General features: G+C 46.1%; 1 protein-coding gene across 3 annotated transcripts in view; it reads left to right on the top strand.

The window, feature by feature from the left end:
- The window catches only part of DISC1 (DISC1 scaffold protein), a 349,574-nt gene that overhangs the window by 98,533 nt on the left and 223,109 nt on the right, over positions 1-27,932 (top strand). For all 3 annotated transcript variants that reach the window (XM_022553161.2, XM_022553158.2, XM_022553157.2), the window contains exons 5-6: positions 12,880-13,009; positions 21,421-21,647. In XM_022553161.2, coding sequence (XP_022408869.1) covers positions 12,880-13,009; positions 21,421-21,647 — 357 coding nt within the window. The remainder of the gene's footprint in view (positions 1-12,879; positions 13,010-21,420; positions 21,648-27,932) is intronic.

Consider the following 27,932-nt stretch of genomic DNA (forward strand, 5'->3'; position numbering starts at 1 on the left):
ATTCGGTTGATCTTGGCAGCTCCGTAGAACCCGTCTTGACAGTGAGGCTGGTGGTTTTCTCACGTGCCTGTCCTGCAGTTTTGCGGGAATCACGTAGCAGAGTGCCTGGCGCCTGGTAGGTGCTTCCTTACAAGTGTTGGTTGAGTGAACTTTTACATGATTCTCTTAAAGAACAGGTGAATCTCACATCCCATTTCTATTCGTTTTTCATCTGACATTGAAGTATCACCTTGTTTCCTGTCCCCTTCTCACACAGGCCCTTCCCAACTTGACGTTCTACTTAATTCTTTCTTTCTTTCTTTTTTGCGATACGCGGGCCTCTCACTGTTGTGGCCCCTCCCGTTGCGGAGCACAGGCTCTGGACGCGCAGGCTCAGCGGCCATGGCTCACGGGCCCAGCCGCTCCGCGGCACGTGGGATCCTCCCAGACCGGGGCACGAACCCGCGTCCCCTGCATCGGCAGGCGGACTCTCAACCACTGCGCCACCAGGGAAGCCCTCTTTCTTTCTTTTGATCTTTGGGGGTGTTTCTGGTCCTCCACCCCAGTCTCGGGCCGTTTTTAGCATCTGCCAGTGTATTGTGTTTCTGTTAATTTAACAAACACTTGCGTAACACTCTTACTTGCATAAGAGTTACTAAGTGCTTTAAGAAGTAACTCATTTTTAAAAAATTTTCATTGTGATAAAATATACATACCATAAAATTTACTATTTCAACCATTTGTAAGTGTCCAGTTCAGTGGCGTTAAGTAGGTTCACATTGTGGTGCAGCCGTCACCACCGTCATCTCCAGAACTTTGTCATCTTCCCAAACTGAAACTCTATCCCCATTAAACACTAACTCCCTACTCTCCTACATTGTCGGTGGGAATACAAATTGGTGCGGCCACTATGGAAAACAGTATGGAGGTTCCTTAGAAAACTGAAAATAGAGCAATGGTATGATCGTGCAATCCCACTCCTGGGCAAGTATCCAGAGAAAACTCTAATTCAATAAGATACACGCCCCTCTATGTTCATAGAAGCACTAGTTACAATAGCCAAGACATGGAAGCAACCTAAGTGTCCAACGACAGAGGAATGGATAAAGAAGATGTGGTACATGTATACGATGGAATATTACTCAGCCATAAAAAAGAATGAAATAATGACATTTGTAGCAACATGGATTGGCCTAGAGATGATCATACTGAGTGAAGTAAGTCAGAGAAAGGCAGAGAAAGACAAATACCGTATGATAACACTTATATGTGGAACCTAAAATATCATACAATTGATCTTATTTCCAAAACAGAAACAGACTCACAGACATAGAAAACAAACTTATGGTTACCAAAGGGGGAAAGGGGCGGGGGAGAGGGATAAATTAGGAGTTTGGGATTAGCAGATACACACTACTCTATATAGAATAGCTAAACAGCAAGGTCCTACCGTATAGCACAGGGAACTGTATTCAGTATCGTGTAATAAGCTATGATGGGAAGAATATGAGGAAGAATAGATATATATATTTATGTATCTGAATCACTTTGCTGTATACCAGAAACTAACACAGCATCGTAAATCAACTATACTTCAATTAAAAAGACCCCATTGGGCTTCCCTGGTGGCGCAGTGGTTGAGAGTCCGCCTGCCGATGCAGGGGACACGGGTTCGTGCCCCGGTCCGGGAAGATCCCACATGCCGCGGAGCGGCTGGGCCCGTGAGCCACGGCCGCTGAGCCTGCGCGTCCGGAGCCTGTGCTCCGCAACGGGAGAGGCCACAACAGTGAGAGGCCCGCGTACCGCAAAAACCAAAAAAAACCAAAAAAAAAACCCATTAACTCCCTTGTCCCCCCTTCCCAGCCCCTGGCAACCTCCATTTCTACTTTCTGTCTCTATGAATCTGACTAGTCTGAGTACCTCACGTTAGTGGGATCATATGGTATTTGTCCTTTTGTGACTGGCTTGTTTCACTGAGCCAAGGGTCGTCTGTTGTGACGTGTCAGAATTTCCTTCCTTTTGAAGGCTGAATCACGTTCCATTGTATTATGTACCACATTTTGCTTATCTGTTCTTCTTTTGATGAATCAGAAGTAATTCACTGAATCCTCAAGACAGTTCCAGGGGGTTGTAGATTTTGTGTATTGATATGTGTATCTCTATGGGACTTGTGCAGGCCCCCAGTGGGTGGGTACTGAGCCTGGGCACAAACCTCGCGTCTGGCTTGAGTCCCAGTTTGGAACTAGCTTCCCGCACTATCCCTCTGAGTCCAAGCTGGCCCCTGCTCTCCAATGATCATGTCTTTAGCTACCCGTGTTGTGGTTGGAGAGTGATGCTTTGTTATGGTCTCGGCTGAGTGTCTCATAGAACACGGTGAACTAAAATAAAGGCAATGTCCTGCTCGCTCACTCAGGTTACACCCTGTGCCCTTTCTCGTATTTGACTGTGACCCATAAAGGTGGCATGTTCCCGTCGCTCAGCCGAATATGTTCCCCACAGAAGTATATTATTAACCATTTATGAAGCCCATATAAACCCGTGGTGCACCTTGTTCACCCTGCCTCCTTTCCTCACAGGAGTTACCTGGATACTGTTTTTAGTTCCCACTCACTTTTTGAGCCCACCGGGCTCTGATTTCTATCTCGGCCGCTACCAAAGTTGGTAATGATTTTCTAGTTGCTCAATTGAAAAGACATCTTAAAATGCTTCTTCTGTGCATTGTCACGGCACCATCTACAACTTTTGATCAATCGGATTCATCCCTGAAACTCTCTCACCTTGGCCTTCTCAAATCACTCTTTCCTGCTCTTGCTGCCCTGCTGGCCATTCCTTTCCATCTCTGAAGAGCTCCTGTTTCTCTCCCGACCCCTTCATATTGATGCCCCCTTGTCTTCTCTTCTTCTCCATCCTCTCCTCCCACTTTATATACTCTCTCTGGGGGATCTCAGATACTCCTGTGCTTCAGGTACCGCTAATGGACTAATTTCCCTCAAATTTCTTTTTCTTTTTTAAAAATTATTTTGGCCACGCCGTGCAGCATGTGGGATCTTAGTTCCCCGACCAGGGATTGAACCCGGGCCCCCTGCACTGGCAGCGCAGAGTCTTAACCACTGGACCACCAGGGAAGTTCCTAATTTCCCTCAAATTTCTATCCCTACCCCTGGTCTCTCTCTAAAATTCCAGCCCACAACTCGGCTTTCTTTTGAACAACTCCCTGAGCTTTACTAAGTGTACTTACCTTTCTACCTTAAAAATTTACTGTTGTTTTATTCTTGCCTTTACTAAATTGACTATCTTTTTTTTTTTTTTTTTAATTTTTGCGGTACGTGGGCCTCTCACTGTTGTGGCCTCTCCCGTTGCAGAGCACAGGCTCTGGACGCACAGGCTCAGCGGCCATGGCTCACGGGCCCAGCCGCTCCGCGGCTTGTGGGATCCTCCCGGACCGGGTCACGAACCCGTGTCCCCTGCATCGGCAGGCAGACTCTCAACCACTGCGCCACCAGGGAAGCCCTAAATTGACTATCTTTTAAAACTATCTGGTTATTAAATTCACTCTCTTTGTCCCCGGTCAGTCCCTGCTCCTGCATCCCCAGTCTCAGTGACTTATGCCGCCATCTCCCCAGTGACCCAAGTAAGAACTCTGGTTCAGCCTTGGCTCCTCCCCTTAGGCCTTACTCCCCAGTCTAATTGGGGACCATGTCCTGTGGACTCCACTGTCTTTTACTGTATCCCTGCTCCCCTCGCCCATCCTCACGTCAGGGCTTCAGTTCTGATTTAATAATTGTAATCCGGATTCTTGCAGTGGTCTCCTTCTGGTGTTCCCGACCCCAGTATTACTCCCTCTCATTCACCTTCCGTGATGCCTCAGGTGGAAATGTCGTGTCATGCACGGTGGCCCTCATGGTCCTTGGGATAAGGTCTGTGCTGCTTAGCATGACCCTCAACGCTTTTCCAGTGCAGCTCTTGCCTAGCTTTCCAGCAGCCGGAATTTCACTAGGCGCCACCAGCCCCTGCAGTTGACACACGCAGAAGTGGTAGAAGTTGTCACCTAACTGTTGCTCATTCTTCACGACTCAGCTGAGCTCCCATCCTTGTGAAGCCTTGCCCGTGTCAGTCACAGCATCTACCCCTTGAATTGCTGGAGCACCTTGAATGACCTCACCCCTGCCTTGGCTCTCAAATTAATCTGTTTCCTTGAATATCTGTCTACTCTGACAGACTGTGAGCGCCTCAAGGACAAGACTGTATTGTATTTATCTTTTTATTCCTAGACACTAGAGCAGTGGCTGACCTATGATAAGTATTCCATAAACATTCACTGAATGAATGAATGTGATACATATGTGTATCTACATGTATGTTCACCAAGATGCATGTGTATAGAGAGGGAGAGAGGAAGAACCTTCACTCTAACGTGGTTCAGTTGCCCTGGAGAAAACACTCCTTCAGCCTTGCTTTTGACACACCCAGCAAGGAGGAGGTTCACAGTATCTTCTTTTAAAAAAATTAATTAATTCATTTATTTATTTTTGACTGCCTTGGGTCTTCATTGCCGCATGCAGGCCTTCCCTAGTTGTGGCGAGTGGGGGCAGAGTTGTGGTGCACGGGCTTCTCATTGTGGTGGCTTCTCGTTGTGGAGCATGGGCTCTAGAGTGTGCGGGCTTCAGTAGTTGTGGCGCATGGGCTCAGTAGCTGTGGCTCGCGGGCTCTAGAGCGCAGGCTCAGTAGTTGTGGCGCATGGGCTTGGTTGCTCTGCGGCATGTGGGATCTTCCCGGACCAGGGCTCGAACCCATGTCCCCTGCATTGGCAGGCGGATTCTCAACCACTGCGCCACCAGGGAAGTCCCCACAGTATCTTGAAGAACCCCCGATTGGAGCTCCAGGAAACCTGGATTTGGTTCTGTCTCTTGCGCTACCCAGCTCTGTGTGACCTGACGTAGTTTCCTACCTTCTCCACACTTCACTCCCCTCATGAGAAAAGGAGGGGGTTGAATTAGATCGCTCTTTTCCACACTTCAGTTATTTAAGCATTATCTTGGCTTTTCTCATGCCAAAGCCATCTGTCCCATTATTAACACAATTAGAGAACAGTGCCTCAAAATTAGTTCCTTTCTTACGCTTTTCTGCTGCGTGTTAACATAATTGCATAGTCATTAATAATTTAAAGAATTGCCTCTCACCGTGCCGACTGCCCATCCAGCCTGTGACGTTTGTCATCATCAGGATTCTGTGGACTCAGGTTTCCCCCGAACCAGGGGCTTTGACTGCAGTTCTCACAGTGGCCACCAGGGGGACGGGGTGTCTGGCCCGAGCTCAGGCAGCCAGCGCCTGGATGGCAAGGTTTCTCCCAGGCCAGGGGCTTTCCGAGTCCAGGGAGAAACAGAATGCTTCCCAATGATGGTGCTTTTCCTGTAGAAATAAAAAAGTTGCATCGGCATATGGCACATTTTCAATACTGATTAATAACAGCACAAATAAGTACCTCTTCGCCTTGTTGGGATCAAGCCTTTCCTAGAGGATCTAATGAAAGCTATAGATTTCTTCCATCACAGAACCACGTATGTACAAACATACGGACAACTGCATACAAACACTTGCATGCAGATCTTCTGAGCTTATTGATTCCCTCTCTAGGGGGCCTTTGGCTCTCAAGTTAAGAAAATTTGGTTTAGAATAAGATCTGAGGAAATGTAAACTCCCAAGTACAATCAGGTACTTCATTTGTAATTTCACTGTCATTTTGTTCATAATAATCCCTGTTGAATTCATAGTTCTAAAAAGTACTGTTTAATTCTCCGTGTGTCACCCTGAATCATGCTCGATTTGTCCAGGTCCTTCCAGCAGCCCAGGGAGCGTTAGCTGTCACCCCAGGGGTTAACTGGGCTCCTCTAAAGCAGATTACTGGTACTCAAATGGTTTGGTATCCGCCTCTCTCTGTCTTTGGTACCGCACTGCTCTGTAATATAACTGGGTCACTGGGGTATCTCTACTCAGCAGGGTACAAAGGCGTCGTGGTTTGTCTGTTCTCTGGTCTGCTGCGCTCTGTTGAACACATTTCCCCCATTTCTCTATGGTGTCTTGGGCAGAAAATACAGATGTCTGGGGCATTTTCAGTTACCGTTGCTCACCCAGTGAGTCTAGTTTGAAGCATCATTCGTACGTCCAATTCACATCTTTCCCTGTCCAGTGTTTGTAATCCTCTCCTTGTGGGCCATCGCTGCCCCCCGGCCAACAGAGCTGTTGATACCCCCGTGAATATGTGCTGACACATTCCCTCTCTTGTGGGACTCAGGTGCGGGGTCCCCAGAGGCCACTGCAGCACCTTCCTGATGCTGACGTGAACACAATCTCTCCACCCCACAGGGGCAACCACCGTTTTTCACGCGTCACCCAGCCTCTTTCTCTGGGTCTCCTTGGCCAGTGGGTGCCCTTGTTGGGAGGATCCCTTTTGTCGTGTTCACTTGATTCACAGGAAGCTCACGTATCTTTGCCGCACTGAACGGTGGGCATGTGGGTCGGCCAGTTCCAGGCCCTCTGCCCTGCTGTGGCTCTCCCGTTCCGTCGTCCCTGCTCCACGGGCAGCGGTGCATCACAAAGTCGGTGTGTGGGCGGGGATTGCCGCAGAGACCTGATGCCCCGCGTCCCAACCCCTTGGCCTCCCTCTGATTCCCTCTCCAGCTGTGGACGCTTTTGTGCCCACTGACAGCTTTGCACCCGACAGGCTTCTCTGCCACGGGACTTTCCCTGCCTCTTGTGAGGAAGGGGAGTGAGTGATGCCCCTGAGGGCAGATTAATGCTCCAGCCTCCCCACGTCCAGGGGGACAGCTTCGAGGAGTGTTGCACACATTTTCTCCCAGGACGTTTCCCAGTTGGTTGGCGCCCCAGTTGCCTCTGTGGTGATCAGCTCAATAGCACACGGTTTATTGACGTTTCCTCCTTCCTGCCACCCACTCTGGTTTCTTGGGAATCACTTCGCCAAAAAGCAGCCTGAACTCAGCTCGTCTCAGATTTTGCTCCAAAGACAACCAGACGCAGATAGAGGTTCATATGGGAGAACCAGACGTCAGCCTTCCTTGCAGGACACCCCCTGGCTGGAAGAGGGGGTCTAGTGGACTTGCTTTTCCTTCATTTGGTTTGCGTGGGAGAGTTTACTCCCCGTTTGCTCCCATGCGGGGCTGGGGGCTTGGGCAGGGAAGCATCTCTCATGAAGACTCCATTTCCCGCACGGTCAACACGGTGGTGAGTGAGGGTGCTGGTGGTTTGCAACTTGTGCAGCCCTGGGTGGACACCTCCCTCGCTGCTCCCGATTTGGGGTGAAGGGCATTTAGGCCTGTGTCCTTCAGCGTTCGTGTCTGATTCTGGAGCAACTGGAAAATTCCACCTCAGCATCCTAGCACAGCAATCAATGATCGGGAATCTACTTTTGCTGTATCTTTCACCCAGTCCAAAGAAAGTTATTTTTTCCTTTCTCCGAAGAGAGAGGCTTGGTCTACTGTGCCCATATGACTGATAATTTTCTCATGAATACTTTGCTTTTCTCTGACTGTACATCCTATGTGTTTTCCCACTGGACCTTCACCACCATGTACATGAAAACGGGTCATATTTACCTCTTCAGTTGTGTGTGTGCACGTGTGTGTGTGTATGCAAAGTGTCCTTTATCAAAGACCTTTTCCCAATAGATAACTTAAAACACAAGTAAACAAAGTACAACAGAGTTTAAAAGCAAAGCTATACGATGGTTTTCCAATGTGGATTATCAGGGCAGGGCTCTGGTTTGCCTGTCCGGATACTTCCTGCTCACCTACTTCCTTTCTGATTGGAACAGATGAATGTTGTGTAGCTCACGGTGCTTCTGGACTGAGTCATTTTTCCTCTGACCCGCTCTTCCTCTCTTCCCTTTGAAACATGTGATTCTTTATTTCCATTTAATTGTCATGTCGGGACCATCACACCACAGAATTCAACGGTGATCAGCTCTAAGTTCACAGGCTGGAATGGAGATACACGGCAAAAGAAAATAACTGTTACAGACACATTTTACCAGAGATGTAAAATGAGGTGGCATAAAAATGATCACTGTTACCAACGTGGCAGGAGACGTTTCTGAACCCCTAATCACAGCTCGAGCCAAATGGGGACTAGCACGGCCTGTGTCTCTCCCAGGAGACCCACCTCTGATCCCTTGTCATCACCTTGAGAAGTAAGGGAGGAAGGAAAAGAGGAGAAAAACCAGTTGAAGGGAGTCACAGAAGACTCATCGGAATTTGTTTTAAAATCAGTGGATTATAGATAAAACTTCCAAATAAAGGTCTCCTGTGTCATCCTCTTTGCTCAAATTCAGCTGAAGTCCGTCTGAAGCCTGTTGTTTTGGGCATGGATATTATAAACCCAAGTAAATGTCCACGTGCCCCTCCTGCAAGGCTGTCACCTCTATATGTGGGATAAGATTGTAGAAACCAGTGATGTTCACTTTTCTAAGGTGTATGACTTTTACTCCACTCTCCTTACTTTTAGACCCAAGTCAGATATATAAGGAAGAACTGTAAAGTTACCTACATTGTCCCTGGCAAGTTTACAATGTTCAATTGTGCCATCAGAGTGGCCTCAGTCATTTATGACATTGTTTGTTGGCTAAGAAAGCTATTTCCAGATTTAACGCACACTTCATTGATTGCATAACTGGCCCAAACCACTTCCTTATCACCATCATCCCACCGAGGGAGAGATGGAAACACATTCGTCAGATGACATAAGTTTGATAGAATAGCCCTCGATACGGAGCAGCAGTTGGCAAAGGTATTCGGAAGGTCCTACTCAAGTCTTGTTGCCAGAAGTGGTCATCTGAGCTGAGGTTTTCCTCACTATGAAAATGAGAGCATCCGTTTTGGTTCTTTCCTCAATTAAAACTCTACGATTCCAGCAGCGGCACCACAGAGCAATTTTTCTGGCATCGTGATGACCGTCCGTCATTCCTGTCTGGAAAGGGACCCTCTGTGTTATACGTACAACTGTATAAGCCACAGCAATTGTCAAGAGCCGTTCTGGCACGGGATGTCCCAGCCGGTGGAATGTCTGGGCTCCCCTCTGCCCTGTCTCACTCTAGACGTTCCCGAAGGCGGCCCTCCGCGCAAAGGCAGCGCACTGGAGGGCCCTGGGCCCAGCGAGCCAGCTGCAGAGGAGGTGACCGGGTGGGTTCATCACAGGTGCACGCTCTCAGGAAACACCTCCCCCTAGATGGGATTCATTCTTTTCTCAATATTACTGAACCCTGTACTCACAGAAGTCACGCGGTCCATGTTATCCCTGGGATGCGGTATGCTGTCCTGTGCAGTTTGGATCTATACTGTTTTCAGTGGTGTAGGATCTTATTTTACAGATGGGTTTTATCCTTCTTTAAGTGACTGGTGGAAAAGACAAAAGTAGAAAGGCCAGGATTTTTCCAGCGCTGGGCAGATGGGGACCTGCATGAGACCCGGGGCTGATAGTGCGGTCCTAGACACCCCGAGTCCCCGTGGGCACCGAGTGCTCTGCTAACATTCCAACCCACGTGTTTTTAATTCTTGCCCCTGAGGGATTTGCTCGGTTTCCATACTGATTAGTTTATAGCAAGGCTAATTTGCACTGACATTTGGGTTTACACATTGGGGTTTATTAAAATAAAGGGAACAGCATTGTAGGAGGCAGAGGGAATGTGGCTCTGAGGGCTGATGGGCTGAGATGGAAACCGGTCCCCGGCTTCATTCCTGAGCTGTCTTTTGTCCTGGGGCCACCACTCAGCCATCTGTGCATGGCTTTCTCTACCCAGAGTTAAAGTGTGAGAGACACGGGAGTTTCGGTGAATCACAGGGGCTTTTTTTATGGATTAAGTAATGAATGTGATTAACGATAATAAGGAGAATTCCCAGCTACCCACCTGTAGTTCCCCTGCAGCTCATTTTCAATTCTGTGTTGATTCCCTTCACTAACTCCCATCCCGACCCAGATGGTATCTATTTAGGAAATTCAGGAAACTCTTAATATTTGCATGAGCAGAGCAAATTGGGAAATAAATTAGTGTGAAGAAGTGATCTAATGCAATCGAAAGCTGAATATAAACAGCTTCTGGATTTTTCTAGGCCATGGACTCATGAAGTCACTCGGTAAATATCTGCTAAGCCCTGCTGAGTGCTGGGCCCTGGGGACAGCAGTACGAGACGGGCTGAGGTTCGCCATCCAGAGCCAGAGGCTGGGTGGACAGGCTGAGACTCGGGGGCCCAGGGGAGGAGGTGGGTTCCATTCCCACAATAGCTGGTGGTGGTTTCCTTCCAGGCCCCCCCCTCTTCTGATACATGGAACGGTCCTCAGAAACATCTCATCTTTACTCTTCATTACAAAGGACGGTGTGTCCAGTGGACATGAGCACAGTGTTCAGTCTCCTGATGCCAACGTTGAGGTGGGGGGGAAGCGGCCAGCTCCCCGAGGACAGAGTCCCCTTATGGCCCCAGGGTGAGGGTGGGACCTGCACGGGGCAGGCACTCAGTGGCCGTTTGTTGAATACACTTGATCCCGCAATCAGCCGTCTGGAGCCGTATAGGGAAGGCATCACCATCACCATCATTCTCATTTTGAAAACGAGGGAGGTGAGGTTCAGAGCGGTTTGGTAAGTCCAAGCACACATAGCTAGAGAAGGGTGGAGTTCGGGCTCAAACCGTGTTCACCTGCCTCCCTGAAGCCGTCACTCTCAGCTCACTGTGTTGAATCACGGGCAAGGGGACGTGGCCGGCAGGCGTGGGTGGCATGTGGCTAGAAGCCAGGAAGAAACAGGAGTTTATAATCTTGCTGAAGCCTGACTGCTGTATGGTGTCCAGGGAAGGGCTGGAAAGTGGCAACCAGCCTCATGGCCCTTTGATGGACTCCTCACCTCTGCTTCTTGCTCTCTGTGTGACCCAGTGTTATGGAGCCAAACTTGTGTCCGCTTGCCCACACCCAGGAAAGCCAATCTACTGACACCAGGTTCGGGTGAAGGAAAGTGCAGTGTTTATTGCAGGCGCCAAGCAAGGAGTCCAGACAGCTAGTGCTCAAAAGGCCCTAACTCCTTGATGGTTTTTAGGGAAAAGCTTATAAAGACGGGGTGAGGGAGGGGGGCTGTGGGGTGTGTGATCAGCTCGTGGACCTTCTTCTGATTGGCTGGTGGTGAGGTAACTGGGAGTCAACATCATCAACCTTCTGGTTCCAACTGGTCTGGGGTCTGTGTGCTTGTGAGCAGCAGACAGTTAACTTTTCCTACCTGGTGAGGGTTTCAGTCTCTGTAAAACAGCTCTAAGGACGTGGCTCAGAATGTTATCTATAGCCCTTGAGGAGGAACAAAAGGTTTTTGACTTCTTTGTTTAATGGCTAAACCATTATTATTTTGTCTTGCTTGAAAGTTTCCTTTCTTTCTGCATTTTCTTTTCTCCAGTTAAATTTATTCTTTGACTAAAGTTTTTCTACAGACGAAAGGCAGGCGGAGGACCTGGAGGGGGAGTCTTGCTCTGGGAAGGCCCCATAGGGTCCTGCTTGGTTACACCAGAGCAAGTTGCTCAGGTCTCCCTGATGCTCTGTTTCTTCGTTGGCAACACTGATAACACCCGACGTACAGTAAATTCTCAATTATACCGGATTATTTTGTTATTACCAGTTAAATTTTTTTATTACTACTACTACTCTTGTGATTTGCCTTTACGCACACAGAGACTTGTTACAGAGAGTAACCAGTCTTAAGATAAGCTTCTAAATTGCGTGGTATGTTACATTAAGTAAGCAGCTTTCGAGATTATTGAGTCTGAATCTGTGTCTGGCCCAGAGATTCAATCAAGGCTCCCTTTTCTGTGGCCACTGTTTTCTAACTTAGAAAAGCTGAGGTGACATATTTTCTATCATTGTTTCTAAGAATATTAGGGCTGTTTCACTGTGCTACTTGGTAGGCCCCCTTGTTAACGTAAGGGCCATGTTAAGATGTAGGAAGTGGGAGCAGGGCGTCTACCTTTCCACTCCTACAGTGAGTAAGTCTGAGCCCTGGGGGGAGCATTTGTCCGTGGCCTTGGTTTACCCATCGCCTCTGCTCTGCGCAGGGGACAAGTCTTGTTTACTGCTGTAACCGCTTATAAATTGATTTGTCATCTTTTGATGAGAAACACCTGCAAGGCTCCTGCAACGGCAACTCACCAGCATAAGGTGGCAGCCTGGGCCACATCTTCACCAGCGTTGCTTCAACCAAATATGCCAACTCTTGCGAGCATGGGAGAAAGAGATTTTTAGTGGTTTTTGACAGTCTTTTAGCAAACCTTTTCTGAGAATCTCTGACCCAGGCATCAGTCAACCCTCTTTGTCATCTCCACAGCCAAGATCAGCCCTGGAAGTTTGCTCTGGATGGCCCAGGCAGAGCTGTCCAATGATGTATAAGGCAAACCACATACATGATTTTAAATGTTCTAGTAGCCACATTTTTAAAAAGTAAGAAAAAACAAGTAAAATTCATTTAAAAAATATACTTAATTAACCCAGTATGTCAAAAACATTGTCATCCCAACAGGTAATGAATGTAAATATCATTAATGAGCTATTTTACACTCTTCGTTTCATACTAAGTCTTTAAAATCTGGTGTGTATTTTACACTTTCAGCGCAGATAGCCACACGCATAGCTACGGTGCTGGACAGTGCCCAGTCCAGTTAAGCAAGGTGGCTCTGGGAAACAGCCAAAGCCCCGACAGATTGTCATTAAAACAAAAACTTACATTAGGGACCTCATCCCTATGACCCTACTAAGGATGAGAGCCGCTGGGGGCCACTTTGTGGACCTTCTTTCCATTAACATTCTTGTAGATCTGAGGATTTCAGCTCATCCATATCTGTACCAATATGTATGTTTTGTTTTAAGAGCTAGCAGTGACGACACCCAAGCTGAGCTCAGAACGGAGCCGAAGATGTTGGAACCCACTGCTCAGGACAACCTGCTTGTGTCCATCACCAGGCGAGACTGGCTTCTCCAAGAAAAGCAGCAGTTACAGGTAAGCGGGTGAAGAATCTTCAAGAAACAAGACATCATTTTTCTTATCCATTTGAGCCAAAGGTAGCAAAGCGGGTCTTTGCTTTGCTTGAGTGAAGCAATTAGAGCGTTGGCTGTCCACCTGGAAGCACAAGGTGGAGGGTGGTGACTAGGGGGCCTGTCGGGAGTCTCATTACCAACGAGGGGTTGAAAGCTTGGCGGTGTGTGTGCCTGTTTTTGCTATTCCTCATTACCTGTTGAATATGCTTTCCTTGTCTGCCAGGCCAGTTTGTCACCTCTTCTCGTTTTGCCCTGAAGAAGGTTCTTTTAGAAGGCAGAAAAAAAATCTGAGCTGTGGCAATGATTTATGGCAATTGCTGTCAGGTTGGACCCTGAGTAGCACCTGTCAGGAGGCAGAGCTGTAAGTGTGGACTGGGCAAAGTGGGCGGGACTGGGAATGACTGGGGCATCGTGGGAGCTCCAGGTTGGCCCAGAGCAGTGGATGCAAGTTGGCCGAGAATCATCAGGGGCTAGAAATCTTGGTGCAGCCCTGAGTTCCAGCCAGGAGGCAACCAGGAGCTCTGGAAGTCGACAGTGTCCCCCAGAGACAAGGAGCCCTGCAACTCTGTCCACACCTGCCTGAGCCTGGAGGCCTTGAGGCAGGAATGGGGAGCATTGATGTCTGGAAAGAGCAGAGGGCTTTAACACTGAGTCCAATAGCTAGCTTAGGCTCCAAACAGCTGAATGACCTTAGACAAGTTAATGGGGCTCAGACATGTTACTGGAAGCCCTCCCGCTGCCCCTGCCTCAAGCAGAGTGTTCTTAATATCTGAGTTTGCCCATCCAAGTCCATACAATAGCAAGGTGGCAAAGGGAAGCAAACATTGTTGCTATTTGAAAATATTCTCCAATAAACTGGCACTTTTTTTTTTAATTGAAGAGACTGTCTTTTCTGCATTGTATATCCTTGCCCCCTTTGTCACAGATTAGTTGACCATAGGTGCGTGGGTTTATCTCTGGGCTTTCTATCCTGTTCCATTGGTCTATATTTCTGTTTTTGTGCCAGTACCATATTGTTTTGATTACCATAGCTTTGTAGTGTAGTCTGAAGTCAGGGAGTCTGATTCCTCCAGCTCCATTTTTTTCCCCCTCAAGATTGCTTTGGCTATTCAAGGTCTCTTGTGTTTCCATACAAACTTTAAGATTTTTTGTTCTAGTTCTGTAAAAAATGCTGTTGATAGTTTGATAGGGATTGCATTGAATCTGTAGATTGCTTTGGGTAGTATAGTCATTTTCACAATATTGGTTCTTCCAATCCAAGAACATGGTATATCTCTCCGTCTGTTTGTGTCATCTTTGATTTCTTTCATCAGTGTCTTATAGTTTTCTGTGTACGGGTATTTTACCTCCTTAGGTAGGTTTATTCCTAGGTATTTTATTCTTTTTGTTACAGTGGTGAATGGGATTGTTTCCTTAATTTCTCTTTCTGATCTTTCATTGTTAGTGTACAGGAATGCAAGAGATTTCTGTGTATTAATTTTGTATACTGCAACTTTACCAAATTCTTTGATGAGCTCTAGTAGTTTTCTGGTGGCATCTTTAGACTTCTCTATGTATAGTATCATGTCATCTGCAAACAGTGACAGTTTTACTTCTTCTTTTCCAATTTGTATTCCTTTTATTTCTTTTTCTTCTCTGATTGCCATGGCTAGGACTTCCAAAACTATGTTGAATAACAGTGGCGAGAGTGGACATCCTTGTCTTGTTCCTGATCTTAGAGGAAATGCTTTCAGTTTTGCAGCATTGAGAACGATGTTGATGTTGGCTGTGGGTTTGTCATATATGGCCTTTATCATGTTGAGGTAAGTTTCCTCTATGCCTGGTTCTGGAGAGTTTTTATCATAAATAGGTGTTGAATTTTGTCAAAAGCTTTTTCTGCATTGATTAAGATGATTATATGGTTTTTATTCCTCAATCTGTTAACATGGTGTATCACACTGAATGATTTGCGTATATCAAAGAATCCTTGCATCCCTGGGATAAATCCCACTTGATCGTGGTGTATGATCCTTTTAATGTGGTGTTGGACTCTGTTTGCTAGTATTTTTGCATCTATATTCATCAGTGATATTGCTCTGTAATTTTCTTTTTTTGTAGTATCTTTGTCTGGCTTTGGTATCAGGGTGATGGTGGCCTTGTAGAATTAGTTTGGGAGTGTTCCTTCCTCTGCAGTTTTTTGGAAGAGTTTGAGAAGGATGGGTGTTAGCTCTTCTCTAAATGTTTGATAGAATTCACCTGTGAAGCCATCTGGTCCTGGACTTTTCTTTGTTGGTAGATTTTTTTTTAACATCTTTATTGGAGTATAATTGCTTTACAATGGTGTGTTAGTTTCTGCTCTATAACAAAGCGAATCAGCTATACAGATACATATACCCCCATATCTCCTCCCTCTTGCATCTCCCTCCCACCCTCCCTATCCCACCCCTCTAGGTGGTCACAAAGCACCTAGCTGATCTCCCAGTGCTATGTGGCTGCTTCCCACTAGCTATCTATTTTACATTTGGTAGTGTATATATGTCCATGCCACTCTCTCACTTAGTCCCAGCATACCCTTCCCCCTCCCTGAGTCCTCAAGTCCATTCTCTACGTCTGCGTCTTTATTCCTGTCCTGCCCCTAGAACCATTTTTTTTTATTCCATATATATGTGTTAGCATACGGTATTTGTTTTTCTCTTTCTGACTTACTTCAGTCTATATGACAGTCTCTAGGTCTATACACCTCACTACAAATAACTCAATTTCGTTTCTTTTTATGGCTGAGTAATATTCCATTGTATGTATGTGCCACATCTTCTTTATCCATTCATCTGTCGGTGGACACTTAGGTTGCTTCCATGTCCTGGGTATCGTAAATAGTGCTAAAATGAATATTATGGTACATGTGTCTTTTTGAATTATGGTTTTCTCAGGGTATATGCCCAGTAGTGGGATTGCTGGGTCATATGGTAGTTCTATTTTTAGTTTTTTAAGGAACCCCCATACTGTTCTCCATAGTGGCTGTATCAATTTACATTCTCACAAACAGTGCAAGAGTGTTCCCTTTTCTCCACACCCTCTCCAGCATTTATTGTTGGTAGATTTTTTGATGATGGCCATTCTGACTGGTGTGAGGTGATACCTCATTGTAGTTTTGATTTGCATTTCTCTAATAATTAGTGATGTGGAGCATCCTTTTATGTGTTTGTTGGCAATCTGTATATCTTCTTTGGAGAAATGTCTATTTAGGTCTCCTGCCCATTTTTGGGTTGGGTTGTTTGTTCTTTTGTTATTGAGCTGCATGAGCTGCTTGTATATTTTGGAGATTAATCCTTTGTCAGTTGTTTCATCTGCAAATATTTTCTCCCATTCTGAGGGTTGTCTTTTGGTCTTGTTTATGGTTTCCTTTGCTGTGCAAAAGCTTTGAAGTTTCATTAGGTCCCATTTGTTTATTTTTATTTCCATTTCTCTAGGAGGTGTGTCAAAAAGGAACTTGCTGTGATTTATGTCATAGAGTGTTCTGCCTATGTTTTTTGGAAGATTTTTAATCACAGTTTCAATTACATTACTTGTGATTGGTCTGTTCATATTTTCTATTTCTTCCTGCTTCAGTGTTGGAAGGTTATACCTTTCTAAGAATTTGTCCATTTTTTCCAGGTTGTCCATTTTATTGGCAAAGAGTTGCTTGTAGTAGTCCCTTATGATGCTTTGTATTTCTGCGTTGTTCATTGTAACTTCTCCTTTTTCATTTCTGATTCTATTGATTTGAGTCCTCTCCCTCTTTTTCTTGATGAGTCTGGCTAAAGGTTTATCAATTTTATCTTCTCAAAGAACCAGCTTTTAGTTTTTTGATCTTTGCTATTGTTTTCTTTGTTTCTATTCCATTTATTTCTGCTCTGATCTTTATGATTTCTTTCCTTCTACCATCTTTGGGTTTTGTTTGTTCTTCTCTCTCTAGTTCCTTTACATGTAAGGTTAGATTGCTTATTTGAGATTTTTCTTGTTTCTTGAGGTAGGATTGTATTGCTACAAACTTCCCTCTTAGAACTGCTTTTGCTGCATCCCATCGGTTTTGGATATACATGTTCTTGTCATTTGTCTCTAGGTATTTTTTGATTTCCTCTTTGATTTCTTCAGTGATCTCTTGGTTATTTAGTAATGTATTGTTTAGCCTCCATGTGTTTGTGTTTTTTACGGGCTTTTTTCCCCCTGTAATTGGTTCCTAATCTCATAACATTATGGTCAGAAAAGATGCTTGATATGATTTCAGTTGTCTTAAATTTACCAAGGCTTGATTTGTGACCCAAGCTGTGATCTAACCTGGAGAATGTTCCATGTACACATGAGAAGAAAGTGTAATCTGCTGTTTTCAGATGGAATGTCTTATAAATATCAAGTAAATCTCTCTGGTCTATTGTGTCACTTAAAGCTTGTGTTCCCTTATTAATTTACTGTCTGGATGATCTGTCCATTGGTGTAAAAGTCCCCCACTATTATTGTGTTACTGTTGATTTCCTGTTTTTATAGCTGTTAGCATTTGCATTATGTATTGAGTTGCTCCTGTGTTGGGTGCATATATATTTATAATTGTTATATCTTCTTCTTGGATTGATCCCTCGATCATTATGTAATGTCCTTCCTTGTCTCTTGTAACATTATTTATTTTAAAGTCTATTTTATCTGATATGAGTATTGCTATTCCAGCTTTCTTTTGATTTCCATTTGCATGGAATATCTTTTTCCATCCCCTCACTTTCAGTCTGTATGTGTCCCTAGGTCTGAAGTGGGTCTCTTGTAGACAGCATATATATGGGTCTTGTTGTTGTATCCATTCAGCGAGCCTGTGTCTTTTGGTTGGAGCATTTAATCCATTCATATTTAAGGTAATTATCGATATGTATGTTCCTATTACCATTTTCTTAATTGTTTTGTGTTTGTTTTTGTAGGTTCTTTACTTCTCGTGTGTTTCGCACTTAGAGAAGTTCCTTTATCATTTGCTGTAGAGCTGGTTTGGTGGTGCTGAATTCTCTTAGCTTTTGCTTGTCCATAAAGCTTTGGATTTCTCTGTCAAATCTGAATGACATCCTTGCCGGGTAGAGTAATCTTGGTTGTAGGTTCTTCCCTTTCATTACTTTAACTATATCGTGCCACTCCCTTCTGGCTTGTAGAGTTTCTGCTGAGAAATCAGCTGTTAACCTTATGGGAGTTCCCTTGTATGTTATTTGTCCTTTTTCCCTTGCTGCTTTCAATAATTTTTCTTTGTCTTTAATTTTTTCCAATTTGATTAATATGTGTCTTGGCGTGTTTCTCCTTGGTTTTATCCTGTATGGGACTCTCTGTGCTTCCTGGACTTGGGTGGCTATCTCCTTTCCCATGTTAGGGAAGCTTTCGACTATAATGTCTTCAAATATTTTCTTGGGTCCTTTCTCTCTCTCTTCTCCTTCTGGGACCTCTATAGTGCGAATGTTGGTGCATTTCATGTTGTCCCACAGGTCTCTTAGGCTGTCTTCACTTCTTTTCATTCTTTTTCCTTTATTCTGTTCTGCGGCAGTGAATTCCACCATTCTGTCTTCCAGGTCACTTATCCGTTCTTCTGCCTCAGTTATTCTGCTATTGATTCCTTCTAGTGTATTTTTCATTTCAGTTATTGTATTGTTCATCTCTGTTTGTTTGTTCTTTAATTCTTCTGGGTGTTTGTTCTTTCATTCTTCTAAGTCTTTGTTAAACATTTCTTGCATCTTCTCGATCTTTGCCTCCATTCTTTTTCCAGGGTCCTGGATCATCTTCATTCTCATTATTCTGAGTTCTTCTTTTGGAAGGTTGCCTATTTCCACTTCATTTAATTGTTTTTCTGGGGTTTTATCTTGTTCCTTCATCTGGTACGTAGTCCTCTTGCCTTTTCATTTTGTCTATCTTTCTGTGAATGTGGTTTTCATTACATAGGCTGCAGGATTGTAGTTCTTCTTGCTTCTGCTGTCTGCCCTCTGGTGGATGAGAAACTGGCACTTTCATATTCAGTGGGCATCATTGCAAGGTTCGGGTAGCTGAAAATGTGAAGTCTGGTTTTTGGTTCTGAACAATATTCACCAGTTGAAGGTCTCCCCAATTCCTGATGACGTCAGAGTGTACAGAACATACTTAGTGTTTGGAGGGAGCATTCATGGCAGAACTCTGGGGGAAGGTGGATATTCATTTATTCAGCAGAAGTTTTGAGTGCCTGTGACATGCCAGGTACTGTTTGCAATGCTCAGGGTTCCTGTGGAGTTTATGTCCTAGTGGGGGTGGGAGTGCGGAGATAGACAAGAAATGGCAAACGTGATAAAAGCCTAAATTCTATGCCTAGAATGTTGTAGGGTGGTAAGAGCTACAGTGCATGGACCAGAGTGTTGGGGTAGGGGAGTCTACTCACTGAGAAGGGAGATTGAAACGAACGCTTGATGGAAGAGGGAGAGGGGCCTTGCAGAAATCTCCAGTAAGAGCGTTCCCCATGGAGGGGACAGTCACTTGAAGGCTGCAGTGGGAGTGTGCCCCATGCCTTCAAAGGGTAGCCAGGAGGCCAGGGTTGTGGAGAACAGCAGAGGAGAAGGTCAGTGATGAGAGGGCCTTTGCAGGGCCTTGTGAGGCCTTGGGCTCTTCTCTGACTGGATTGGGAGCCATGGGGTGTTTTTAAGCAGTGAAGTTATGTAATTGACCGCAATTTAAAGAGTCACTTTGACATCTGTGTGAGAATAGGGTGGAGGGCCAGTGTGGAAAACAGGATGGTGTTTCTTCAAAAAATTAAAAGTAAAATTACCATGTGATTCAGCAATTTCTCTTCTGGGTATAAGCCCCAAAAGAACTGAAAGCAGAGACCCAAAGACATCTCCATAGCATCCTTATTCACAACAGTCAAAAGGTGGAAGCGACCCAAGGGTCCATCGACAGATGAATGAATAAACAAAATGTGGTGCATACATACAATGCAGTATCATTCAGCCTTTCAAAGGAAGAAAATTCTGAAACGTGCTACAGCATGGATGAAACTTGAGGACATTATACTAAGTGAAATGAGCCAGCCTCAAAAAGACAAATATTGTATGATTCCACGTATACGAGGTCCCCAGGAGAGTTAGATTCTAGAGACAGAAAGCAGAATGATGACCACCAAGCCTGGAGGCAGGGGGAATGGTGGGGTCAGTGTTTAATGGGGACAGAATTTCAGTTTTGCGGGCTGCAAAGAGCTCTGGAGGTGGATGGTGGTGATGGTTGTGCAACAATATGAATATACTTAATGCCACTGAATTACACTTAAAAATGGTTAAGATGGTACATTTTATGTTACCTGTATTTTACCACAGTTAAAAAAACCCAAAACAAACAAACAGAAAAGAAAAGAATAGGGGATGGGAGTTCAAAGGTTGGAAGTAGGGAGGTGAGATGGGAGACAGTGTCAGTAATACCATAATCTTGGACCAGTGGGATGCACGCTGTTGTTTTCTTAGGGTGTCTTGGGTGGATCCTCAGTACCTCCTGCTGTGTGTCCTTCCTCCCCTACTGGAAGAGGGGTCAGTGGGTAGAGCTGTGGGTGATCTGTACCTTGAGGCTGAGAGGACGTGGGTGAGAGATGGGGGGACAGCCAGGGTTAGAGCTATGCTCTTATCAGCTGGAAACCAGTGCATGGAACCTGGGAGTATGTTAATTAAAAGAGTCTCATTTTAGATTCAGAATCCTATGGTCAGTGAGATGATTAGCTGCCGTAACACTTTACGCACAGCGGGCATTCAATTACCTGCTGCTTGTTTTATCCATTGACCTCAAGATTGGACAATACTTGAGTCTTTGGATTTTGGTTTGTTGTATTAGTGGAAGTTAAATTTATTTACTATTTTTATGAACCGAGACAGGAGAGTGCTATCCGTGGCATGCCATTTTTCTTGCAATCCTGTAGACTTAAGAGGCTATGATTTCTAATCTTTCTCTACATGGTAAATTTGCATGTTTGGGGACAGACCAGCCAAGCCTCGTTTGCTTTTCTTTTTTGGTCTGTGGGTTGTGTTTCCTGCTTACTGGTGTCTCAAGTCCATGAAGTTTGCCGCCCTGTGTTCTAGCTCTGTCACCTGAAATGAAGTAAGTCGTTTATATATTTGCTGGCTTCTTCCAAGTCAAATTCTTGGCTCGCCACCCGGAGTTATTTCATGCTTGGGAGGGAATGTTTCTCCTTATGCCAACTAATCAGAAATACAAAGCTGGCGTGATTTTTCCAGTTCAGCAAACCTCCAAAAATCTGCCTGCTTCAGAAGGGCAGCTTCACGGCTCTCATGCATATGGCGGACTCTCATGGAAAGGACTCATTTTCAGCAGTGCAGTCTGCCACGAGCAGGGTGAATTTACAAAATCTCCTCTCTCTATTCTCTACAGAAAGAAATCGAAGCCCTCCAAGCCAGGATGTCTGTGCTGGACGCAAAAGATCAACAGCTGAGAAGGGAACTAGAAGAGCAGGAGTGGGTCCTCCCGTGGCAGGGCTGCGACCTCATGGGAGGGCTGTCCCTGGGCGAGTTGCAGGAGGTCAGCAAGACCTTGCAGGACACCCTGGCCTTGGCCGAGCAGATTCCTGTCCGTGCGGAGCCGCCCGAAACCATCAGGAGGTACTGGTGATTTCCTAACTGATTTGGATCGCTCATCTCATTGATCTGTTTATGGGATTGATTTTGTCTGCTGGCCCGCATATATAAATTATTTTCCAAGCAGTGCTTTGTTTTTTCAAGGGAAGCACCGTTGATATTTTGAGTGGCAAAATTCTTCATGGTGTGGGGCAGTCCTGCACATCGCAGGGTATTTTACACCCTGGCTACATACCCGCTAAATACCACGATTCCTCTCCATTCTGATATGGACCTTTCCCATTTCCAAACGCCCCAGGGGTGCCTTCCTTCCCTTTTGAGATCTGCTGGGGCTCAGTTGGTTGGAGATTTGGATGCCAGCCTTTGCTGAGGGTGACCAGCTGGAGACAGGAGAGGCTGGTGAGCTGGAGGGAGGAGGCCCAATCAGTGGCCTGGAAGAATGAGTCATTATTCATGGCACTAACATTTACTGAGTCTTACTATGTGCCAGGCACTGTGCTAAGCTTTACTCTATGAGTTGCTTCTATTATTATACCCATTTCACAGAGGAGGACAAGAGAGTTTAAGAAGGTTAAATAATTTGCCCAAAGTCCCAATTAATAAGAGCAAAACTGATACTTCAATTCCTGTTCATTACGTCAAAGCCTAGTTTCTTTTCTTTTTTAGTTTTACTTTTCACTTTCTAATTTCTTTTTTTTAATATCTTTATTGGAGTATAATTGCTTTACAATGGTGTGTTAGTTTCTGCTTTATAACAAAGTGAATCAGTTATACATGTACATATGTTCCCATATCTCTTCCCTCACGCGTCTCCCTCCCTCCCATAGCCTAGTTTCTTATCCACTTGCTATAGAGGGAGAACTTTCCTTGTGTTCTGCGTCTTGGGAGACCCAAGAGATACACATGGACCTCTTGCCTTTGGGGAGGTCATAACCTTATATGGCGAAAGACAGAAGCCACCCTTACTCATGTTAGACAGAAAGTGAGCCGTGCCTGGATGAACACGCAGGTGTGGTGAGGCCTGCAGGTGCGGCGGGTGTAGAGCAGTGAGGGGGATGAAAGTTCTGCCTGCAGAAAATACTTAAGAAAACGTCACCCCCTGTAGCAGTTGAGAATATGGACTCTACCATCTGATTACCTCACTCAACCGCTTATTAGCTGGAACCACTTATTATTGGGGGAGGGATGGGCTGTTAGGAGGATGCACTGAGTTAATACATATAAAGCTCGTATAACGGTGCCTGGGTGGCGGCAAGTGCTTTACCATGCTTACTGCCTGTCGTTTTTATCACGGGGATTTCAGTCTTCATTCTGAAGCCTTCTAACTGCCTTCCAAATGTGTTTTAGACTATTCAGCGAGTACCTGTCCCCTCTCACACTTGTCCCACACCCGATCCAGCCCATCGAAGCTGGATGCTTGTCCAGGGAGCTGCCCATGGTGTCCTCCCCTCCCCTCCCAGCCCTGATATTTCCCTGCAGAACTCTAACCCCGGGCTCATGCCCGTGGAGAGGGGGAAGAGATGTGTGTTGTTGCCAGATTTCAGCCACAAGAAACTCACCATCAAGTCTGCCTGCGCTCTTTCTGCTTCACTTTCGCCTGCGTCCTGACTGTATAGCCTTGGCCTCTAGGGATCTTTCCTACTCCTGCTTCCCTTGTCCCTCCTATGGAAGTCATGCTACACACACAGACGCACACAATACACACATGCACATACACACATGCACACACACACGCACACACATACACACATGCACACATATACAAATGCACGCACATAAACACATGCACACACGCGATAATACACATTACGTATCATATGTAATTATACATGTGATGTATGCATTATATTAGACAGATGTATATATGGAGTGTGTGTAATATACAAGATGAAATACACATGTGCATTTATTTTTATGTGTATAAAAGCACACATTTACACATGAAGCTTAAAGTGAGCCTTTTTTGGTCCCGCCATCCAGATGTGTCCTACTTATTTCTCCTTTTGCTTTGAACAGCGCAGAGGTTAGTCTCACTCCTCTCATCTCTCTCACAAGCACTTCGAGGGGAAGAGGGAGGACGTGCTTAGCTTAGAGCCCACTGCAGTATTTCACAAAGCCTCTGTGTTTTGAGCTGAACTCCCGGGCAGCGTCCCTGCAGGTGTGCCCTGTCCCCATACAGAGACACACAGGAGGCAGGGCGCCTGCTTTCTCACTTGCTGACTCATGGCAGGCAGAGCAGCCCGGCGTGGTGGGCAGGCTGTCCTCGTTATTCTCATTTAACAGTTGAGGAAATAAGAACTCAGAAAATTTCCTGGGGATGCAGCGAGTAAGAGACCTAACTTAGATCGTTTCCACTTAGAGGTCTCTCAGCCTAAAACAAAGAGCTCCAGAGTGTGGTAGCTGATGGAGCTGGGCCCCTGAACTCAGATCTTACCATTTCTAGTCTGTTATTCTGCCCATGTGCTCCAGCCTGCCTTTTCACCAGGATGAGATGCAGACCGAAATAAAGGTGTGACTTTTGCCGAGTCATCCAGTGCTCTAATCAACTGAACAGACTCTTGAAAGACCTTTCAAGGTTTGTGGCAATCTGATTCTATGACGCTGTTAGGGAAATCCGATGTAAGGATGGCTCTTGAACGTGCTGCAGTGCCGTCTGGGGGCTCCTCGGGGAGGACCCATCATCCCCGAATCCACCTGTGCCCACAGAAGGTTACAGAGCTCAGGTCAGGAGCAGGCTCTCACTTTTTTTTTTTTGCGGTACGCGGGCCTCTCACTGCTGTGACCTCTCCTGCTGTGGAGCACAGTCTCCGGACGTGCAGGCTCAGCGGCCATGGCTCACGGGCCCAGCCGCTCCGCGGCATGTGGGATCTTCCCGGACCGGGGCACGAACCCGTGTCCCCTGCATCGGCAGGCGGACTCTCAACCACTGCGCCACCAGGGAAGCCCCAGGCTCTCACTTTTTGTGCTGATCTGCCTGCAGGAACACCTGGGCATCTCAGTGACCTGAACCCACGAGGGCTCAGTGTAGGGGGGAGTCTTAGGAATAGAAGGACTAACGGTTGCGTGGCAAGGGTGGGAGGGAAAGTCCCAGAGTGACTGCAAACAAAAAGCAACACGGGCAATTCAATGGCTAGTTCATAGTGTGACCTCCCACCTGTGCTGAGGACCCTCGCTGTGAGAGCACCGCCAGCACTGAGTGGGGTTTCATGTTGCTGGAGAGGGACCACCCTGAGGCATTCTCGTCATCTGGGGGACCCTGCAGGAGCTGACCCTTGGCATCTCCTTTATTTACTTGGTGGTGCAGGGGGCACCTCCCAGGTGCAGGTTTTGTCTGGTCAGCTTCCTCTCTTCCACCTGGAGGAGGGAGGCATCGTGCTGTTCCTCGCCATAGATATCAAATGGAAAAACCATCATTGTTGTGTGTGCTTTCCATAAGAAGGAAGGCACGCTTTTGCCAAGCTGACAGGCCGTGGTACTCACTCCTAGAAATGGAGCATTTGAAAGCAGCCGATGTGGTTTTATTGGCCAACAGATCAGAGATTGCTTGGCCTAGTATCTTAACTAATTGTATCATAGTTTTTGCGATGAGGAATTGGTTTTCTTTTAGAACGATATCCCGTAGGTGCCCCAGCTAGAAGAACGCATCTTATCTGCATCAAAAGCTGTCTTTGTTTGTTGTGAGAGTACAGTGGACCCCTGAATAATGTGGGGATTAATCCCCGTGTAATTCAGAGCTGGCGCTCTGGATCCGTGGTGCCTTTGCATACCGGAATTCAACCAACCACTGACCGTGTAGTATTCACTATTGAAAAATATCCGCGTATAAGTGGATTCTTGCAGTTCAGACCTGTGTTGTTCAAGGGTCAACTGTAGTTTCTTCTCAGGCCAGATGAAGAGATCCAGACAAATTGTGAAATAGGAAAATCTTGCTCTTATGAAGAGAGGCCAGCTAGAAACTCATGGTGCTGTCTGGGGAGGAGCTGATTCTGACTGATTCCACAGTGTTCAAGTTCCACGGGGAGGCTATGCTGCTTTCCCTGGATAAGCCACACTTTGCGCTTGAGAAGGAGCTTCCTAAGGGCACTTGGCGTTTGTGACTCACTGGTGGAGACTGCTTTTGTGGGCACCTTCCTTTCTGACTGTAGCTTGTGGGGAATCCTTGGGCCGCTGCTGTTCAAGAAGGACTGGAAGTAGAAGGGCACCTGCTGGGGACCGGAGAACCGATGGCTTTTTATTTGGATATTTTAATAGAAATCAAAGCAGCAGGTTGAATTTTCTGACATCTGTGTTTTGGATCAAATGTCTTAGCGGGATGGAATGAAAGAGCTGCCTTCCCAGACATCAGAGCTGCCTTTTGATAGAGCCAGAGAGAATGGTTGTCTTCCAATGAATAAGAGGAAACTTTCTTAAGTACCTGGGTATCAGGAACTCTGCAGTATGGAAGCTTACAGGGCAGGGACGCGTGAAAGACAGAAGCCACTCAAAAGATGTATGTTGTACGTTAGTTGGACTTGCCTTCATCCCTGGGATTCCAATCCCTCAGCTTTAGAACAAACTCCTTGTTTGCTCCTGCAAGTCTTCCTCTGATGGGAGAGGTCTAGAAGGACGGGTTTCTCTAGTGAACCTGATCCTCCCCTACGGAAACCCATCCTTCCCCCTCTCTGTAGTGGGATTGGGGTGTGGGGTAGGGGAGGGGAAGGATGGGGACACAGGGAGGAAGGAGGTGACTGTTTCTGCGGTTTTCCTGGACGGCGTGCCTGCATTCGGGGTGTGAGTGTCCGTCTGTTTATTTCTGTAAGTGGAGGAGGGTCGTGATTTGCAGCTCATCTGCCTCGAGGGCCATCAGCTCTGCCCCTCTTGTTGGTCTGAGTGCCTTGAACATCAGTGGGGACAGGGCCAGCTGTGACCCTGGCTGACCGTAAAGCCAGGTAGGAGTAATCAGAGTAGCAACGACAGAGCTGAGTGAGGGCTGCGGACGCTACTTTCCAACATTCTTCAGAGACGCTTGGCTGGTTTGTATTAGTCTGTGGTTGAGTTCATTCCTCAGCTCCTGGAATTTTTCATGCTTTGCCTGAAATGTGTTGTGGCAGCTCATGGATGGATTGTCTCTCGTTGTACATTTGGAAGAAACATGTCACATCTTTTTACAAGCTGTTGGCACAAACTGCAAAACAAACTGAAGCCCTGGTTACGGCCAGGCTGGCCGGACCTCGGTGGGCGCACCTGAGCTGGGGAAGGGTGGTGGTGGAGAGCCAGGCCTGCTCCCTGGTCCCCGTTGCTTAACCGCTCAGGGCCCCCCGGCGAGGCTGGCCGACTCTTGGAGGTGCTCTGGCCTCCCCATGACACCTGCCCTCAGCCCACGATGAGCAGCCAGGCTGATGTCACGGCTCTTTTCAAGTGAGATTTAAAATAATGAAATTCAGCAGTTCACAACTGACTGGAAAAAAAATCAATCGTCCCACTTTCCCCTCAGATACGTATCTTATTAGAGTGAAAAGACAGTGAAACAGCAAGGCCTGAATTGGAAAACAGACTCCGGGACCCGGGAGGAGCGAGGCGGATTCTCAGTGGGTGTGTGTAGGGGGACAGCTGTGTGTGTCCCAGTGATGCGCCCGGGGGATGGTGCCAAACTGGGACAATTTAGAGATTTCCGAAGAAATGCCCGCGGTCTCCAGGCTGCTTCTCCACTTGCTGTGATTCTGTTCTTCAGTCTCTGCTTCTGGTCTTTGCTTTTCTTCCTTCTCTGCCTTTGTCCTTCTTCACCTGGTTGGTTTGTCAGGAACAATGGCTCCATGAGACAGAGAGCGTGAGGGCTCATCTGGAGGAGAAGGACTGCTTTGTGTTGCTAGAAGTGCTAGATGAGATCCTGACTTCTCTTTATTTTTAAAGCAGATACTTTGCTTTTCCCAGGAATTCCTGAGGCAGACAGATCTTTGCCCAGAGAGTCAATGCAGTGAGTTTGGAGTATATAAGGAGCGTGAGACTGACGTTTCTTGCAGGAAGGCTTCCTTGATTAGACGGCATCCTCAGCGTTTGGGACAACTCTCATACTTATCATGTTGTCTTTCTTATTTTGATTGGTAATAATAATAACACATTAATTTAAATGTCACCATTGTTTACAAAATGCTCATTTTTGCTCACAACCCTGTAAGATATATTGGGCAATATATTGGTTTTTGCAATATACTTTTTTTTAACATCTTTATTGGAGTATAATTGCTTTACAATGGTGTGTTAGTTTCTGCTGTATAAAAAAGTGAATCAGCTGTACGTATACTTATATCCTCATATCCCCTCCCTCTTGCT

The sequence above is a fragment of the Delphinapterus leucas genome, chromosome 16, assembly GCF_059928025.1.
Source record: "Delphinapterus leucas isolate spDelLeu-1000000601 "Yukka" chromosome 16, BTC_Dleu_Yukka2, whole genome shotgun sequence".
Classification (NCBI taxonomy): Eukaryota; Metazoa; Chordata; class Mammalia; order Artiodactyla; family Monodontidae; genus Delphinapterus; species Delphinapterus leucas.